This window comes from Mangifera indica, unplaced genomic scaffold, assembly GCF_011075055.1.
Source record: "Mangifera indica cultivar Alphonso unplaced genomic scaffold, CATAS_Mindica_2.1 Un_0045, whole genome shotgun sequence".
In the NCBI taxonomy this organism is placed as follows: Eukaryota; Viridiplantae; Streptophyta; class Magnoliopsida; order Sapindales; family Anacardiaceae; genus Mangifera; species Mangifera indica.
Window position 1 is genome coordinate 178,927 of NW_025401137.1, and position 18,955 is coordinate 197,881.

The following is an 18,955-nucleotide window of genomic DNA, read 5'->3' on the forward strand; positions in this document are numbered from 1 at the left end:
TTTAACCATAATAATTTATGTATAGACCGTTAGATATTAATAAATACAAAGAGAATAACACATAATTTTCATTTAATGTGAATAAATTAAATTTATTTATTTATTTCCTTCTTGGCCGAAGGGAGGTGTAAGTATTTATGTTCAAATTAAATTTTTGCATGCAACATTTAATGCTATTTAATTCCTAAGGGCCAAAGGACTCGTTCCCATCCAAAGACTAATTTTTTCCCAAGTTTCCATCTGTTAATTTTATAAAACCTAAATACTTATTTATCTGTTAATTTTTATTATAATAATCAAGAATAAAATAATTATTTAGCTAAAAATTTAAAAAAAATTAAAAATTTATCATATTTCTCTTCATAGATTAAATATCTAATAATTCCCCCTCTCTACCTAAGGTTTGGAATTTTTTTCAAGGGCTTCCCGTACGATTGAAGTCGGGCTTCCCCACCCATCTTTTGTTTGTGACATAAGAACAAGGAAGGGTGACCACTTTTTTATTAGTCCAATGCTTGAAGGGCGATGAATCTCAACCACAACACTCAGATCTTGATCATGTGATTCATCTCCCCAACGTCGTCTGAACATCTCTCGTTGTTGTCCCAACATCGTCTGAACATTCTCGCCATCACCTGAGCATTATTCTGTCATCATCGTGATCAAGATCAACAAATCATAAGACATGCCCCTTTGAGCGTCAGACGAAGATAAAAGTGGTCTTCCTTTCTTTTTTGGCCACCAATAATGGATGGGTGGGGAAGGCCTATTCTAGTTTTCATAGAAGCACCTACAAAAAATTCCAACCCAAGAGGGGAATTTGTTACTTTTCAAACCTTTGGTGGGTTGGAAAAAATTGTTAGATTTTTATACTTGGGGGGGGGGGGGGAATGTGATAAATTTTTAATTTTTTAAATAATGATTTTACTCTTGATAATAACTGTAAAATTAACTGATTATTGAGTGTTTGAGTTTTTTAAAATTAATGAGTGGGAATTTAGGTATAGACTAATCCTTGGGTGGGAATAAATTGTTTGGCCTTCCTTCATAGTAAAGTCAATAAAATTTGTTGAAATTTTAATAATTCATTCTTATTTAATTCAAAGCAATAAATTTTGCCCACTAAGTCTTACCATAGTAAGTTAGGCCCAAAGACTTGTTTCCTCCTAAGGTATAGTGAATCTCAAAACACCACTTTTCAATTTTTAAAAACTTAATTACTCGTTTGTGAGTTAAATTTTATTTAAAATATCAATTAAAATTATTGATAAAATCATCATTTAAATAATATTATTAAAAAAATATATAATTTATTAATTTCTCCCCCCAAATTTTTAAAACTCACAAATTTACCCCTTTCAAAAACTTTTCCAGGTTTAAAAAATCACATTCCCCCCTCCCCTAGGTTTTTTTCACTTTACCTCTTAGCACTATCTCCAACGTTGACAACATATCTTTTCCACCCCAAACTGTCATTGATGCCGATTGTTGCATTCCCTACCCTAAATTTTTGTCTAAACGATTTTCATTTGGATTTGTCAAATCTAGACAAATCTAGATGAAATCGTCTGGATGACAAGTTTGACCATGAAACAAGTGATTTTTGTCTGAATTCAATGAATATAATAAATTTAGACAAATGTGAAATTGTTAATTTTTAAATCTTAGAGAGAAAAATATAATAAATTTATATATTTTTTAATATTTTATCAAAATAATCATTTTACTTTTACCTTTAATAGAAAAATTTAACTGCGGTTGACCCATGGGTAAAACTTTAAAAACATATCAAAACTTGGATGGGAAATACTTCTTTGGCTTTTTTATTATATTTTGCCATTGGGCCCGAATCTTAGGATTGGACCCTATACCGTTGAGCCCTGTGACCAATCTTTAAGCATAATCCTAAGGCTCATTATTCATAGGGCTTAAGCCCTAGGACCAAACCTGGACTTGGGCCTGGCTACTGGGCCTGCCGGGCTTGCCCATCTTTGAGCCCAATGCAGACTTATCTCGGGCCTTAGCTCCGGCGCCCTGGAGCCAGGTGTTTTTGTCCATCCCTAATTATGAGAAATAATAATTTATTCTATATTTATTTTAGTGGGGGGGTTGTGTTCATAGGGTACTGTTCATGCTGGAACACATACCAAACCGTCCAAAGGGTATAATTGGGGACCCATAGATTCGAACAATTCCATCTTCTTCTTATAATTATCCTTTCTTCAATCACACCAGGCTACTGAAATCTGTTTAATATCAGCTCTTTTCAATAAATTTCTGTTCTTGAAGGTTCCCTTATCTGCTCTCTCTATCTCCTCACAAGATAGTCCAACATGCAGATCTTTGTAAAGACTTTGACAGGGAAGACCATCACTCTAGAGGTTGAGAGTAGCGACACCATCGATAATGTCAAGGCCAAGATTCAGGTAATCATTTCTTCTTTGTTTTTTTTTTTTTCATCTGGGTGTTTTTCATTTTTTTTTTCGTGTGAAGATTGGTCTTTTATGTTAAAGTTGTTGGCTTTTTCGTCTGGGGTTTTGGTTATTTGGGATTTTGGGTCAGATGGTTAGGGTTTGTAATTGAATTTTAGTTTGGGAATTAGGGTTTTATTTTTATTTTCTTTGTGTTGAGTTGAGGAGGTTTTATGATTTAATATTTTCATTGCGTTTTTTAAGTGAATTTTCGGTTGATGGGATGCCTTTTTGTTTATGGTGGAACAAATTAGTTTTTCAAATCTCTGTTATTTGAATGATTGAAAATTTTCTGTTAATTGATTTATGCAATCTGAGAAGGCGGCTTTGTAATTTGAGTAAGAAGTATAATAGAGTCTTTGGAGTGTTTCTATAAAGCAGAAGCCTTATTGGAAATGTATTGGAAAGGCTTTATAGAAACTGAACCTTTGAAATACTTACCTGGAAAGCGCTCATAAACTAGATTTAGAAACATTTTTGGTTGTTTAAAGTGGTTCTAAAAACCTTGATAAGTATATATTAGTGTTTTCCTGTTTTTATTTACTGTGGTTGGGCTCGAGCATAGGTCGAAGTTTATGCAATCACGCCAGACATGCTCCTTTTTCTGAGGATTCTGCTGACACTAGGAATGATAGTGATTTGGAAGTTATTGTGAAGGAGAATTGCAGAGTAACTTCTTTAGCATGCATCTGGATAGACTCGACTCTCAAGCCCTGGACAAAACTCATTCTTTTATGCAGCTTATGACTGTATTAGAACACAATATTATCTGATGGTGTGATAATGAACCTGAACTGTGATAGGAACAGAATAAAAGTGCTATCTGTCAGTTGTTCATCTGCTATGAGTTGCTATATTGTTGCTATATTGTTGTTTAACCAAGGATGGCCGTGTCTTTTCCAGGATAAGGAAGGCATACCACCTGACCAGCAGAGATTGATTTTTGCCGGTAAACAATTGGAAGATGGCCGGACTCTTGCTGATTACAACATCCAGAAGGAGTCAACACTTCACTTGGTCCTGAGGCTTAGGGGAGGCACTATGATCAAGGTGAAGACTCTCACAGGAAAAGAAATTGAAATTGATATTGAGCCAACTGATACTATTGAGCGGATCAAGGAAAGGGTTGAGGAAAAAGAAGGAATTCCTCCTGTGCAGCAAAGGTATTCATTTTATCTCTTTTTCTTCCAAGCTTTAGTAATAAGTCTGTTTCACCTCAGCTGGATTAACTACTTTTGTATAGCATTTTTAACAGGCTTTGACTTTTCACTCTCAATCCGTTCCATATTTTCTGAGCACACATTTTCTTTGTTGTCATGTCTAATAGTTTTGATGAGGTAGTAAAATGTAAGCTTGAGAATAAAAGTTTAATAGGCCTTAGATGATTATTGTTCATGTAGTGTGTGTTTGTGTGCAAATGCCACTTGTCGGATGTTTTTTTATTATCACTCAGATTCCTATTGCCAATAATCTTTTTATGAGGTTTAAGCCTATTCTTCATAGTGTTTTGGAGTCCTTACATTATAAAAGAAATTCAGTGGGATTCCTGTAGTGCTGCAATACACCAACTAATTTTCATTCTCTTTTTATCGCTACCTTGATGCTATACCCACCAAAAAAGCACTTTGATTTTGTGGTTTTTCTATTTTAGTGGAATTGAGATCAAGTTCCATGTCCTCCTTCAATTGATTTGACTTGAAATACCTATCATACAAGATATTAATGAAAAAGGCATACAAATGGATTTTATAAAATTGAATTACTCTCATGGTTTAAACATGTAATCTCATGTGCGTTGCCTCTGGTTGCAGGCTTATTTATGCTGGGAAGCAGCTTGCTGATGACAAGACAGCGCGTGACTACAATATCGAAGGTGGCTCTGTGCTTCATCTTGTTCTTGCACTGAGAGGTGGTAGCAGTCTTTAGGCATTGCTTTGTCACTATGTTCAGGTTTTTATGTGATGCTGTTACTTGATGAACCTGAAATGGGTTTGGATGTGGTGTGGCATAATTTGACATCACAGTAATCATAAATACTGACCACTTTTTCTTTAGAGACATATAATTGTCTTTCTTTCTCATAATATTCTCAACCTTTTTTATAATTTTTAGTGTCTGTTCAATGTGCTTTTTGGTTAAATTTACATGCCTTTATAGATGTTGCACTTCAAGCTGAAGATTGGATACGTTTTTATAAACTTATCGAGTTGATTTGAGTATTTGAGTTTAATTTAATTAAAATAATGTTTAAAGTCAAGTTATATCCGGTCCAGATTGGAGGGAGTTTCCATGCACTTACCCTCTGGTTGGCCTGGTTTTGACCTTACTGAGAGGGAGGTTGTCAAGTTAACGGGTGGATTTGCGAGGGGAGTCATTGAGTTGGCATGTAAAGATTTCAATACACTAGTTCACAGTCTAGAGAAAGTTGAACTTGCTCAAATGAATAACTGTAATCAATGACACTATTGTTCTTGTGCGCATATTGGAATCTGTCGGAATAAAACAACATTGAAAAAGATTTAAACATAAACAATTTTAAAAAAGATTTAACGGTAACACCACAAAAATCTCACATTTTACGCTAGCTTTTAAGATAGGGAGACTCGATAATGTTTAAAACAACATTTGATTCAAGTTATGAAAGAGTATTACTTTGCAAGTCTATACTTTATTATCAATAGTGATAATTTAATTATCATCACCTTTACTTTTGGTATTATCAATTGTAATTTTGTTATAATTTTATTTATTTATTTTTTTTATGAAATATAAATATTCTCATTTTCAATTAATATAACAAGTAATATAAATATTATTTAAGAATAATTATATCTAATATTATATGATATTTAAATTAAATAATCTATTAGTATTCTTTTATTACATTCAATCAAATATAATAATTATTTGTATATATTAATTTTTATCAAATATAATAATAATTTATATCCAATAATTTTTTAAGTATTCTATCTCGGTGTTAATATTTCTTTTTTTAGCAATAATAGATTATAACAAATCACATACTTATGAAAATTTATTTATATTTTGGGTCAAACTGAACCTTTGTGGACGTAATAGCCTAGGCTGCACCAAATCCACCGACAATAAACACAACACTCTAAATTAGGAGTGAATTCCGTCTAAATTAGCTTAGCTTAAAATAAATCCACAACTTGGCTTGGTCGAGTTGATTTTGGCTAAAGCTTCAACTTAATTCAATATCAGCTTATTTCTTCATCTGACGTTATTATTTATCTTATCAATAATACTATTTATTTCTTCAATGATATTATTTATCTTACTAATAATCTTCTGTTAATATTGTTTATTAGTTCAAATAAATTTAAATTCAAGCTCAAATTAAACATTTTAAGTGTGAATCGACTGAAAACTGAGTTTAGATTAGATCAAATCAAATCCACCCCTGTTCTATTGTTCATCTCATTAATAATACTATTCACCTCACCGACGATATTATTTATCTTGTCGATAGTCTTATAATGATATTGTACACCAATTTGAATGAACTCAAATTTGAGTTCAAACTAAACATTTTGATTCTAATATAAGTTGTGTCAGTTATAAATTTAATTTGACTTACATCAAACCTACCTCTACTCTAACTAGGGCAGTGCGAACTAAGTATAACCAAAAATAGCTATAACAATGAATCAAGGTGCCGCCATTCTCATCCAACAAAAACAAAAGCTGAAAACAGTGAAGCTGGGGAGGTAGCCATGCATCATGCTGTTGAATTGATGATGACGATATCGGAAAGTAGTTGGCAGCTTGAGAAAATATGAAAGAAGTTAAATTGTCTAAGATTCGATTTGGGAGTAAACATCGGGCTAATGGAGGACCAATGAAGATTATTATTGCTCAATTAAGTCAAGCAATTTGTTAATCAAACGTCCAATCCTTACCAACAAACAAGAAGCTAAGGCATGTCACATTGAAGTCATTTCTCCATTGAGTTTGGACAGTGAAAGGCTTTAGCAGGCTTGGATTTTGTCCTCATTTTCTGCTTTACATCTACTTACTCCACACAAACGCTTGCACCCACAAATTTTTAATATAAATAGTTTTAAAAAATGGTAAAATTTTATTGGCCAAACGACTATTTCCCACCCAAGGTATGCTGTAATGACAAGTTTCCCCCCTTTAACTATGGAAATACCAAACACCCACCCATGGCCAGTTAAATTTAACAGAACCCTAACGCCTGAAAATTTTATCTCCTTTTGCCCCCCTAAAGTTTGAAAAAAAAAATTTCCCCCCAGCCTAAGTTTAAGAAAATGGCAGTTTCACCCTAGGGTTTGGTTTTGAAATCTCCGGCGACCTCTCCGGCTCCGTTGCCGACGGCTTCTCCCTCCCGAAGAATCCTCTCCTTCCGGTGATCGGTTTCCTCCCATTTGGAGGTCCGATCGTCGCCGGAAAAGCGGTGGGAGACGAAGAACTTCGTCGGGGAAGACGAAGTTCTTCGTCTTCCCAGACGAAGACGACGGCTTCGTCTTCGTCTGGGAAGACGAAGAACTTCGTCTTCCCCGACGAAGTTCTTCGTCTCCCACCGCTTTTCCGGCGACGATCGGACCTCCAAATGGGAGGAAACCGATCACCGGAAGGAGAGGATTCTTCGGGAGGGAGAAGCCGTCGGCAACGGAGCCGGAGAGGTCGCCGGAGATTTCAAAACCAAACCCTAGGGTGAAACTGCCATTTTCTTAAACTTAGGCTGGGGGGAAATTTTTTTTTTCAAACTTTAGGGGGGCAAAAGGAGATAAAATTTTCAGGCGTTAGGGTTCTGTTAAATTTAACTGGTCATGGGTGGGTGTTTGGTATTTCCATAGTTAAAGGGGGGAAACTTGTCATTACAGCATACCTTGGGTGGGAAATAGTCGTTTGGCCAAATTTTATTGGTCAAATATACAAATAAAACGAAAAATAGAGATGTTAGCGGGGTGAGATAGTGTTGAATTGAATTTTTTATAAAAATAGATAAAACAAACAAGTATTTGGGGGTAGGAAAATCTTTTAAATAATCAATCTTTTAAGTCAACCCAAATTCTAATGTTAAGAAACGAATTGATTGAAACGAATTTAGATATTAAAGTCAATCACATATAATAACACAAATTTACATAGTTCGATTAATAATGTCTATTTTATGACAACACTAAAGATATTTTATATGAATTCTAGGGTTATAAAATACAAAAGATACGACTAAATAATTACATAAAAAAATTAGGATAATGTAATTACGAACAAATCCTAAAACCCGGTTAAGGAGGCTCTACCCCCTTGACCTCCAATAAACTTTGGAAAAATGTTCTTTTAACGTGACCAAACTGGGCACTCCAAACAGTGCAAGAAAGCTGTACACATGACATAATCCACTCGTCATGCATATGTTATCTTGAGCTCATGCACTCTGTCTTAATAGAAATCTTAATGTGTGTTTGGACTTGCTTAGTTTGGTAGAGAGAAACAAAGTCATTCGTGGAAAGAGACTCACTACTAACCCAAAAGAAATTAAGATAATTAGGTGGAAAATGGTAAAAGCTTTATTATGTTAGTTTCCCTAACATAGAACTTTAAGGCATATTAATTTGATTTATAATCCTACTCTTTTGTTTTTTTTTTTGTCTTATTCATCAAATGGGGTTAGCCTTGTTAGATTGCATGCGGGGCAGGGCTTGGCATAATCCTATTCTTGTCTTATTCATCAACAAGTGTATTATTTTTCATTCAAAACCCAACTTACTTGAGCTGGTAACCTAAATCATAAGACCAACTTATCTTATTATTATTATTTTATTGATGATAAATGTATTTGGCAGAGCTTGACTACCAAACTTGTGAATTTCAGAGAGATTAATCAAGCTATTTAATAATTTATTGCCATTGAGATTCTATATTTTAACCAATTGTTTAATTCGTATTGGGTAGTTTGATCTCATTAACTTAGTTTAATTTCACATCTTAGTTGGTTTATGCACTATTATATTGAACTAATAAAACCTAGTTTTAGGATGTTAATGTTAGTTTTTTTAACTTAAGAGAGATAACGCCGTCATCACCTTGAGGTTTGGTACAAGATCATTTTATTCTGTGATGAATCGGTTTGGTCCAAGTATTAAAACGGTGCATCTTATCTATAACACCATTCAACAAAAAACTCACAAGTATAGGTAGATATGACAAAGTTTTACTAGATGGTTTTACTTCTGGTAGAAAAAAAAAATAATGAAACCATTCTTATTATGTATTTTTTGAAGAGTAAAGCTATGCATAAATAATGAGCATAAATGATAATATGTGATTACGTTGTTGAATATTGTTTTATTATTAATTCAAAATCATATAGTAATATGTTATTGTTTGTGCACAAATTTATGCACATGGTTTTATTGTTTTTTGAAGTAATAATATTTTTTTGTATAAACAGTTGGATATTATCGGATACAAACAAACTGTTATGATATTATGTAATTTAATAATTTTAAATTAGAGATAAAATAAATATTCAAATTACTCACTCATATAATAATATATTAATTTATTTGTAAAATATATCGTTTATATATATAATATTACTCTTTCTGAAATATTATATAATGTTTCAGAAAATTATAATATATGATTATGATGTCATAAAATTATGAGATGATGAGTATCACTATTCTGACATCATGAAAACTTGTATATGCATACGAATACAAGAGTAGAAATCCAACCTCCATTGACTTGCACAGCACACATCATTTTACATACACATATTCCATTACGTTTTTCTTGTGTTTTTTTTTTAAATTTTTGAGTCTAGAAAGTCATAACCCATTTGTAAAGTTTGACTGCATAAACAAGGGCTGTAAAATGTCCATACATATTTAGTCGTTAGCAATTTTTTGTGATTTATCGGTGTGATATTTACTTAAAATGTTACATTACTTTATAGTTTAAAAGTTTATATACCATTTAATCAGTCTTGTTTATTGTTTTTAAGTAATGAGAAATATATATATATATATATATATATATATATATATATATATATATATATATATAAGCCTAATATTTTTTTATATATTATATGTTTTAGATTTATCTATCTAATAAATACAGACGGATCTGGGTATAAAAACAAAAAAATCTGCCTAACACTATTACATTTTGGTTTTTCTATCCCTCTCGGTTTCTCTCTATATATAGAGAAAGCCAGAGTGTGCTGTGGGGTAAGTCCAATATTACTTGTTAAATTTCTAGCTTCCTTGAGTTGAGAGTAAACAACTTTTGAATCATCTTCATCTTCATAATGGGGAAAGGAAGATCACCCTGTTGTGATAAGAGTCAAGTTAAGAGAGGACCATGGAGCCCTGCTGAGGACTTGAGACTCATCACTTTTATTCAGGAGCATGGCCATGATAACTGGAGGGCTCTCCCTAAACAAGCTGGTTAGTTAATTTCAATAACTTCCATTTTTTTTCCTTTTTCGCATTTCAACCCATCTGGGTTTCATTTTCATGTTTGGTTTATTTGTTATTACTGTTCCATTCATTGTTCACTGTATGCAGAAGCTCACCAAACATCACCAAGAAGACAAAAGTCTCAAACTTTTTACCTAAAAATCTGATTTTGAAATCTGGGTTAGTTTGTCTAATGCACATCCTGACAGGTTCACCATTAATGTCACTGTGATATGTTATGTTAAATGTCACAGCAAGAAAAGAAAGAAATCACCAAAATCTGCAGCATAAATGGTCTGTTAAAAAAATCCTCTCTTTATGTGGAAAATTTAACTGTAGTACACTGTATATACCATTTTTTGTAAGTGAAAAAATTAAAAGATTGCCAATTTTTTTTATGACCAATGACTAAAACCACATTGCAATGCCACGAGCCTTGTTCTTCTGGCTTATATACAGAGCTTTATCCTCATCCCATTCAAACTAGAATGGTATTCAATTTGGAGAAGAAAATAGTGTGCAAATGATTGAGTTTAAGGCAATTTTTCAAAGCAATTAGGCACTAAAATTATGTATAAAACAATAAAGGTAGACAATGTGGACTTCAATGACAAGGACTGCAGAATGCGTTTATTTTTTGTGCTTGGACAAAGATAGATTCGGTTCTCATTGGTTATCTTTGTTTTCATAGGATTGTTACGTTGCGGTAAAAGTTGCCGTCTGCGATGGATTAATTACCTGAGGCCTGATGTGAAGAGAGGAAATTTCTCTGCAGAGGAAGAGGAGACAATAATGAAGTTACATCAGACTCTGGGGAATAAGTAAGCGTGCTGCAGAAACCTGTGTTAACTAATTTTGCTTTCAGTGAATCGCCTTGGCCTGACAACATGTAGCAAATTGATTTTCCAGGTGGTCGAAAATTGCGTCTCATTTGCCAGGAAGAACAGATAATGAGATTAAAAATGTGTGGAACACGCATTTGAAGAAAAAATTGGCGTCAAAAGATGCTAGTACGGACCGGGAATCAAAGGAATTATCATCCTTAAGTTCATGTTCCTCCTATTCATTTAGCACACTTAAGTGGCCTGCAGGCAAAAGAAGTGCAGATAGTGATCTTGATAAGAATCAATGGGATGAAGGGCGCGAGGTGAAGAGACCTCGCAAAGCAGGCTATAACATGACAGCACTGGAGAAAGCACAGCAAAATTTAGAAACAGAAGAATTAACACAAAACAACTCCACCAAGGAGAAGCAAAAAGAAGTGTCAACTTCTTCTTGCTCTTCCCTTAACTCCAGTTTCTCAAATTCTAGCCAAGTTGATGCTGCAAGGCCTAATGACAATGACATGACTGATTCATTACTGTTCGAGTTCAGTGAACCGTATGAGTATAATATAAACACATTAGAAGAGGTGAATAAACCAGACATTTCAGAAAATCTGCTTGAAATTCCATTGGAGTCAGATTTAGATTTTTGGAACATGTTATATAGCTTAGAGTCATTCCAATCTAATGAAGAACTTCAATTAGGAGATCAAGTGGAGGCAAGGCATACCTCAAGCCCCCAAGATGCACATAACATCGATGAAGTCGATCACAGGGAGTGGCTTCGTCACTTAGAATCCGAGCTGGGTTTGGAAATTACAGGGGATCAAAACCAAGAAATTGCGGCAAAGAATGATGCTGCAGTTCAGCCTCTAATCCCAGAAACTTATGAGATACTGCTGAAACCAGAAGTTGACCCTGCCATAAGTTACTTTCAACGATGGCTTTCCTCACCACACAGTTCACTTATCTGAATAACTATTATACAGTGTTACAAGTCAGTAAAAGTTCTTAGATTAGATCAGCTTGTCAAAATTGACTGCCTCCATATGCGCATTAGAAAGTGCTTTTTTCTTTCTTCTTTTCTAACATATTAGGCCTTCATCTTACATGTATTTTAAAATACGGTGTAATTCATAGGCGTCAAGCAAACTGTTCAACATTCAAACTGCTTAAAATTCAAAGATTTCTGAGTGGGTTGGTGAGGCTTTTTCTCTTGATGTATGATACTTTTGGGTCTCTTCACCTTGAAAATGTGAGAGTTAGGGTTGAATATGAAATGGGAATTTATTATATAGATGAATTTTATAAGATATGTAATCAATATGACTTGGTTTCCATGCCATAAAAAATAATATCTGGTTCAGGTGATTGCTGCCATTAACAGGAGTTGAAAAACTCTTATGCGTGATCCTTATGTTTACTCAACCTAGAGGAAGATTGTGGTTGAAATTTGCCTAAAACATGAGTTTGTATTTGGTGCAACTCAAGTGGCTTGTCATTTTCCCCCTTTCTTATTTTTGGGTCATATGTTTCAAATTGGTAACATTTTTTTTTTTTTTCATTTTTCTGTGAATTAAACTCCAAGGCTCCTCAGGATTTCAATATCCGTTTCATGGTTTTGACAAAAGGGTATGTGAAGAAGCAATGTTTTCATACCCAAAATAGGTGTTTTCTCAGCAAAAATATTAGCTTGGTTCAACCGGTGGACAAACTGGTTAAATTAATGATTAATCATTAAATATAAAATCTAAATTATATTAACATAAAAATGAATTCGGTCTGATGACACATACATTATATCAAGTGATAAGGTTTTATGAAATCTCACTAATAACAATATTTTTTATTTTCCATATAAAAGATAGGTTAAGTAAAAACTTATGTCATATTAGCATCAAACTGCAAAACAAATTGATTCTAATAGTTTAACCATGGTTTATCTTAATTCGAAAGCTAAAAGTTGATTTTTGGGGCAAGTTTTGATCGAACTTACCCTAAGTTTATGTCCAATATGATTCTCAGAACAGTTCAAAGAATTACCATTGTGTTTAGTTTATATATCTTAAATGATATTATTTATGTTAAACTTACCCACAATTATGGAATTTACTAATATGGGTTCTAACCATTCAATGGATTGGATGGGAACCAATTCCTTGTCAGATTGACCAAACCAATTCGGATTTTAAAACAATGCTTTGTATTGGTTGAAGGATGTTGAAACATGGTTAAGCAAATTAATGATTGAAGAATTGATGTTAGTATTACAATTCAAATTAAAGAGAATCTAAACTTAGTCAATAACATGCACAATTGGTTCAAAGAATTGTCTAAATAATCATAACCATAAATTCAGCAATGAATTTAATATTTATGGACACTAGTTAGCACATTCAACCATCCCTCTCAAGGCCCCAAAGCCAGAAAAAATAACCCCAAATAGGAAAAAAAACCTAAGAAATTATGAAAAAGTGTAACAATCAATGAGAAATCATTTAATTATCTCTTTGACAATTGTCACAATTCTCTTAATTTTTCCATCTAATGAAAGACAACTCATCAAGCTTAGTAATAAGTTGAATAAGATAGGTCAAAATCAAAACACCTTTTTCTCTTGTCCACATTGTAGTTGGTATTCCTAATTTGTGTTTCCAAATCTGAACTAGATACGTTAATTTGATTAGAAAATAGTATTAAATTTAATTTAGATAATTATTAAAACTTATTTTAGTTATTAAATTAGATTAATTTATGATTAAACTAAATGAATCACATTGAATCGTAATTTAATCGTTAGATTAATCTAAACATACTATCATAATGTCATGTTGATATTATATAACTAAATTTGTTTTAAAATTTCAATTATATTATATTGACATCATCTATCAATTGGACTGTACACCTTACATACCAAACATTTATCTTTATGAGTGTCCGATTCAAATTTAAAAATTAGACATATTTGCCTTTTTTTTTTTTTTAAGTGGGAAATGACTTGTTTTGTTTTTCCAAAATTGAGGTAAAAACAAAATATTACGTATTGACATTACGACTAATCAATCACCTAGTGGGTTGGTGAAATTCTCCACTAACAACAATTAAATTTTATTTCTTATAAATAACTTTTTCGGGTCCCTACACTTTGAAGTTTTGTGGCAGAAAATCAAGCTAAGATAGAATATATATTTCCAAAATTGATTTTTACCAACCCTTGATTTGGCCAAGAGCAAGAAAAAGTGGTTCAAGCGAGTGAAATGAATGAAAGGTAGCTATGGGCTTTTACAAAATTATTGTCCTTATGTGCTTGTGGGAAAGCCACATCACATCCAATTTTGGCCACAAGCATTTGTTCCCAATTAGGTTTATTTGCAAAAATAATATTACATGCCCCGAAAATAGATATAAGTACGAAATAAGAATAACAACAAATTATCAAGTAATTTAATATTATTTTATTATTAATTAATTATATAATAATATATTAGTCTTTGTGTTTATGTTTGTATTAATCATTGCTACATAAAATATTATTGATTTGCATATGTTACAATATAATTGAGTTTTTGAAACATAATCTATTACGATTTTATTTTTGGGTTTATAACTTAAAATAAGTTTTGATAGCTTAAGAACTTATGAGCTGTTTAATAAATATTCTCTTATCGTTCCAAAATAATGTGAAATGTTCATATATACTTAACATCTCTTATGTGTTTTATCAATATAAAATTTATCTAAAAGTATTGTATAACATCATTTGACTATGTTCGTATTTGATAATTTTACCGATAGGTTATCCATGTTTTAAAGTTGAATAATACTGTAATCACTAAATTTTATTGTCGCATTATCACCAGAATCTTTAATCTCTTCACATTGTCCATTCCATCTCTGCTAGATCTAAGATTAGATAAATAGAGATATCAATTACAAAAGCTAACAGGATCAGCTTGAAAGCAGCTCATTTGGTTCTTGTTTTCCACGTTTTGAAGTAATTAGAGCTAAATCCAAGCTGAGCTAGCAAAAGTTGGCTTGACATGGTGTTCTCTCGATTCAAGTTGAAGCTTTAATTCAATAATTCGATTTAAGTTTGATTCAGATTTCTCTCTGATAATACTATTTATCTTGTTGGTAATACTATTTATTCTATTAACAATACTAATTATCTTACTAATAACCCTTTAACAACATATTTAAATAACTTAAATGAGCTTAAATTAGCCGTTTTGATCCAAGCTAGAGCCAACCAATGTTGAGGCTCGACTTAACTCGAATTCAACCCTAGAAGTAATTTTGCCTCTTAAAGTATTCAGGTTTGTATTGTTTGTCTAGGAAAATTTATTAAATGAGTCATGGTGAGAATTTCTCCCTGGGAAATTTCATTACAATTCTAACTTCCAGAATCAAGCATTAAAGCCAACAAACAGAGATTAATGGCAAATCCTGCTTATATTTGTGTGCAAATGAACCTGTCTGGTTCAACATAAAGCTGAACTAACATATAAAATATTCAGCTAATGAAAGAATGAAAAGAGATTTTTCTTAAGAGTTTATAGTGGTTGGGGTTCTGAAACCATCAGGAATTTTCAGCAGGCAAGGAACAGTTAATCCTGACCTGACCTTGAGATCCCGACAGAACACCAAGGTTTGACATCTTAACCATGGCCCTGGCAAAGTCCATTCTGAAGACTGTTCCATCGCCTGATGCATAAGCCTTTACCAGGCTTGCAGTTTTCTCATCAGCCATCAATTGCTGATCAACAAAGAGTAGTCCTCTCCCTCTCAGCAAGCTCCGAAAATAGTGTGTGTCGAAATCTGATCCGGATGAAATCGCAGAATCGTTAACTCTGCTGCTGTTGTTGTTGGCCGGGCAATGCAGTCTCAGTTCATTCAGAGAATCAGCAGCAATAGTTGGGTCCGGTTGGCCTGTCCCTGTAAAGTTGTAGAGGCGGTCTTGAATGAAGTGACAGCTTATTTTTCCAATGTTGTGAGAGCCTTCAGATTGCAACAGCAATGTAAAAATTCTAATTCAAGCAATGAAATTTAAGACAGGAGATAAATTAGAGAGGTTAAAGTGTCTGTGTACCTAAAAGACTGACTGTTTCTCTTTCATTGAAGCCTCTGAGAGAGAACAAATGAAGTGTCTCGGAAAGATTGCCGTCAGGTTTTGGAATCTCGGCCGTAGCTTCCTGAAAGTATGATTCACTACTGTCTCTCCTGCCTGTAAACACTGGATAGTATGGGCCACCTTGCTGTGATAATTAGATACAAATGAACACATCAGGGTGCTGAAATATAAGAAAGAAAATTAACACATCCGATCATTCACAAGAGCATACTTCTGACTCTGAAAAAACAAATTAAAGCTTCAAAACACAGCTAGCTGGAGATGGCAATAGGCTGGGTTGGGCCGGGTCCAAGGCCTGTACATTAATGGGCTTTCAGGCCGGGCCGATCCTATATATTTTTGAAAGTCCAAAACCCCACCTTATATATAAATGGGCCGGGTTTTAAATGTGCTGGTCAATTTAAATAATTTTTTTAAAAATTTTAATTAAAATTTTTAAATGTAAATTATTTTTTAATTATTAAAATCAAGAACAATATGTCTAACATTTTATTTATAATTCTCCATTTGTGACGAAGGAATATTATGGTTGCATGATGAAAAATATTATAAGTTTATAATATAGTACAAATAAATTAATTTATATACTATATAAATTACAAACATAAATAAAATATATATACTATATCATTTATCTACTCATTTTTAACATCCAAATCTTTGAATTTTTTTAATATTGAATTAATTTTTAATATTTTATAATAATAAATTAAAATGAAAATAAAATTATAAATATAAAAAATTATTATTTGTGAATTTAGATAATTTTCAAAAGAGAGTTGATAAGAGAAAATAAGATTGAGAATATAATGAAAGAATTGAAATTCATGAAGAGTTGGATTGATTTGTATGGAGAAAATTAATTAATTAATTAATTAATTTTTTTAAAAAAAATTAAGGCTTCTGCCTTTGTGGCAAGCAGAAGGGCTTCCGCTTTGTCCTTCTGTCGACTAATTTTTTTTAATTTTTATTTTTATAAAGAATAATGTGTCGGACTAAGTTGACTCATAAACTTAATATTAAAGCTCATGGCTCGATTTGAAAGGCTCATGAGTTAGGTCTAACACGCTACAATATCGGGCTGAGTTTTATCCGATTAAGATATAAGTTCCTGTTTCAAGCCATTTGGCCTGGCCAATTGACGTGTTCTATAGCTAGCCATAATAAGGTTGGTTTCTTGTTCAAAAGCCTCCCACAATTTTAATATATTTTCTCAATTCTATCAGCAAAACTGTTAAATGCCAAAAATCTAACATAGCATAGAAGTTGAGGGTTTAGATTAATATACACGCCCATTGTTTCCTTCCTCCTTGTGAGACGCTTTTTTAAGACAAAACCGTGAGACTAATGAAAGTTAAAGTGGACAATATCTTACGAATTTAAGTGATCTTCTATATACGAATCCAGACAACATCAGAAAGAGCTAAAATGAGGATTGAAGCATACCAGAAGAATGCCATCTCTGGTGGCAAGTGCTAGTGTGTCAGCGCAAGAAACCACCCCAGGACAAGCCTTTTCAAGCTCTGCCTTAATCAGATCAATTTTATCAAAACCCTTCAGGGTGCTATGGGGAACAGCCTGCCTCTCTATGGAATAGTTCATACTGCCATGGCTGTCATCCAAGAACAATGAAGCATCACAACCCTGGTTCAAGAAAAACCCCCTCAAAATTAAAAACAATTCTCATATCCAAGACCTTAGCAAGCTACAAAGTGTATAATGAACCAATCACAATCCAAGGCATAAGAACAAACCTAATTCAATCAGATTAGAGCTAAGAAGAAGCAAAATCACCAACAGAATTACCTTGTGAACAAACACACAAGAGCAAAAGAAGCAAAAGAAGTAAAAGAAATTGACAAAACCCATTTGAGAGAAGGTAAAAGAGAAGCAAGAATCAAGAAAAGAAGCAACAAAAAGCATCAATATACCCTGATGAAACAGTCGTGGAAAAAGAGGCGCAAGAGAGCGGCAGGGACATCTTTCTGCTTAGCATAAAGCCTGGACATTATTGACCTCACAATCTTCTCAGCTTCAGGACACGAGTCTCTGTAATGGTCATACTCTAGGCCAGGATTTGGCCCCAAAGAATTGCCTTCTTGAGTTTGCAGAAAGACTGAAAAGACTGGGTGCGTTTCGATCTCCTCTCTTTGGGTACCTTTTCTCGGGGTTCTCAGAGAGAAAAGAAACGAGATTAACAGAACCAAAAGCACCCATTTGTTCACTAAATTGAGCATATTTTAGGTTCTTAGTTTGTTGAATGAGTTCTTTGGATTTCCTGAGAGAAAGAGAAGAAGGTGAAGCTGCAGGTGGCAAAGAGTTCGAGAGTTTTCTGAAGAGCTCTCAGACAGAGCGGGAAAAGATTGTTAGGAATTAACCGTATTAGGGGTAAAACTGAAAGTTTATAAATAAGCGGGGCCTACAAGGTAATATAGATAAATGCATTATATAGTGATATATATTTTTTTAATTAAACAAATTAAACATTTATATTTTATTATTAAAAGAATCTAATTATTAATTTATTTTGTATAATAAACCAAAATTTTAAAATTCATCATTAAAGATTTTGAATAATCATAATTAAAGGTAATTAATTGGATTTCTTTAATAAAAAATAATAAAAGCTTAATTTTTGTAATAAAAAATTTAAAAATTTTGTTCTTCTAACAATAAAATTTAAAAGTCGAGTTTCATCAATAAAATACTCAATCACTTTAATTAAAAAAGTAATGATTCCATATTTCAAAATATTTTTATCCCATAATCAATAATATCTTTTATATATATAATTTGTTATTAATAAATATAAATAAATCGATGTGTTATATATGATCAAATAATTTAACTATTTATTTTTATTTTTAATTTAAAATTATTTAATTATAATAAACATTTTATGTACAAAAGATTTGTACATTGTTTTTTAATAAAATTTTGTAGTTATTGAGATTTTTACAAGTTAAAATTCTATTTAGTTATGTATTGTTTTAAATTTTATAATTTAGTAAAAAATATATATTACATACTAACATATTATAATTTTATTTAATGGAATAT

At 32.5% G+C, this 18,955-nt stretch overlaps 3 protein-coding genes and 1 long non-coding RNA gene across 4 annotated transcripts; 2 read left to right on the forward strand and 2 right to left on the reverse strand.

The window, feature by feature from the left end:
• Positions 1-2,089: 2,089 nt before the first annotated feature.
• On the forward strand, positions 2,090-4,531 carry LOC123206683 (ubiquitin-NEDD8-like protein RUB2). Its single transcript, XM_044623883.1, has 3 exons — positions 2,090-2,426; positions 3,375-3,634; positions 4,283-4,531. The coding sequence occupies exons 1-3, from the start codon at positions 2,334-2,336 to the stop codon at positions 4,395-4,397; spliced, it is 468 nt and encodes a 155-aa protein (XP_044479818.1). The 5' UTR covers positions 2,090-2,333; the 3' UTR covers positions 4,398-4,531.
• Positions 4,532-9,654: 5,123 nt separating this feature from the next.
• Positions 9,655-12,074, forward strand: LOC123206684 (transcription factor MYB63-like). Its single transcript, XM_044623884.1, has 3 exons — positions 9,655-9,925; positions 10,629-10,758; positions 10,847-12,074. The coding sequence occupies exons 1-3, from the start codon at positions 9,787-9,789 to the stop codon at positions 11,733-11,735; spliced, it is 1,158 nt and encodes a 385-aa protein (XP_044479819.1). The 5' UTR covers positions 9,655-9,786; the 3' UTR covers positions 11,736-12,074.
• Positions 10,230-11,625, reverse strand: LOC123206685. Its single transcript, XR_006500107.1, has 2 exons — positions 11,492-11,625; positions 10,230-11,022 (listed from the first exon to the last, which is right to left on the reverse strand). It is a non-coding gene; the product is annotated as an uncharacterized LOC123206685 (long non-coding RNA).
• Positions 12,075-15,120: 3,046 nt separating the features above from the next.
• LOC123206675 (putative Peroxidase 48) lies at positions 15,121-18,264 on the reverse strand. Its single transcript, XM_044623875.1, has 4 exons — positions 17,827-18,264; positions 17,342-17,539; positions 15,854-16,019; positions 15,121-15,762 (listed from the first exon to the last, which is right to left on the reverse strand). Exons 1-4 carry the CDS (start codon positions 18,130-18,132, stop codon positions 15,344-15,346), a joined length of 1,089 nt encoding a protein of 362 aa, XP_044479810.1. The 5' UTR covers positions 18,133-18,264; the 3' UTR covers positions 15,121-15,343.
• Positions 18,265-18,955: the final 691 nt, after the last annotated feature.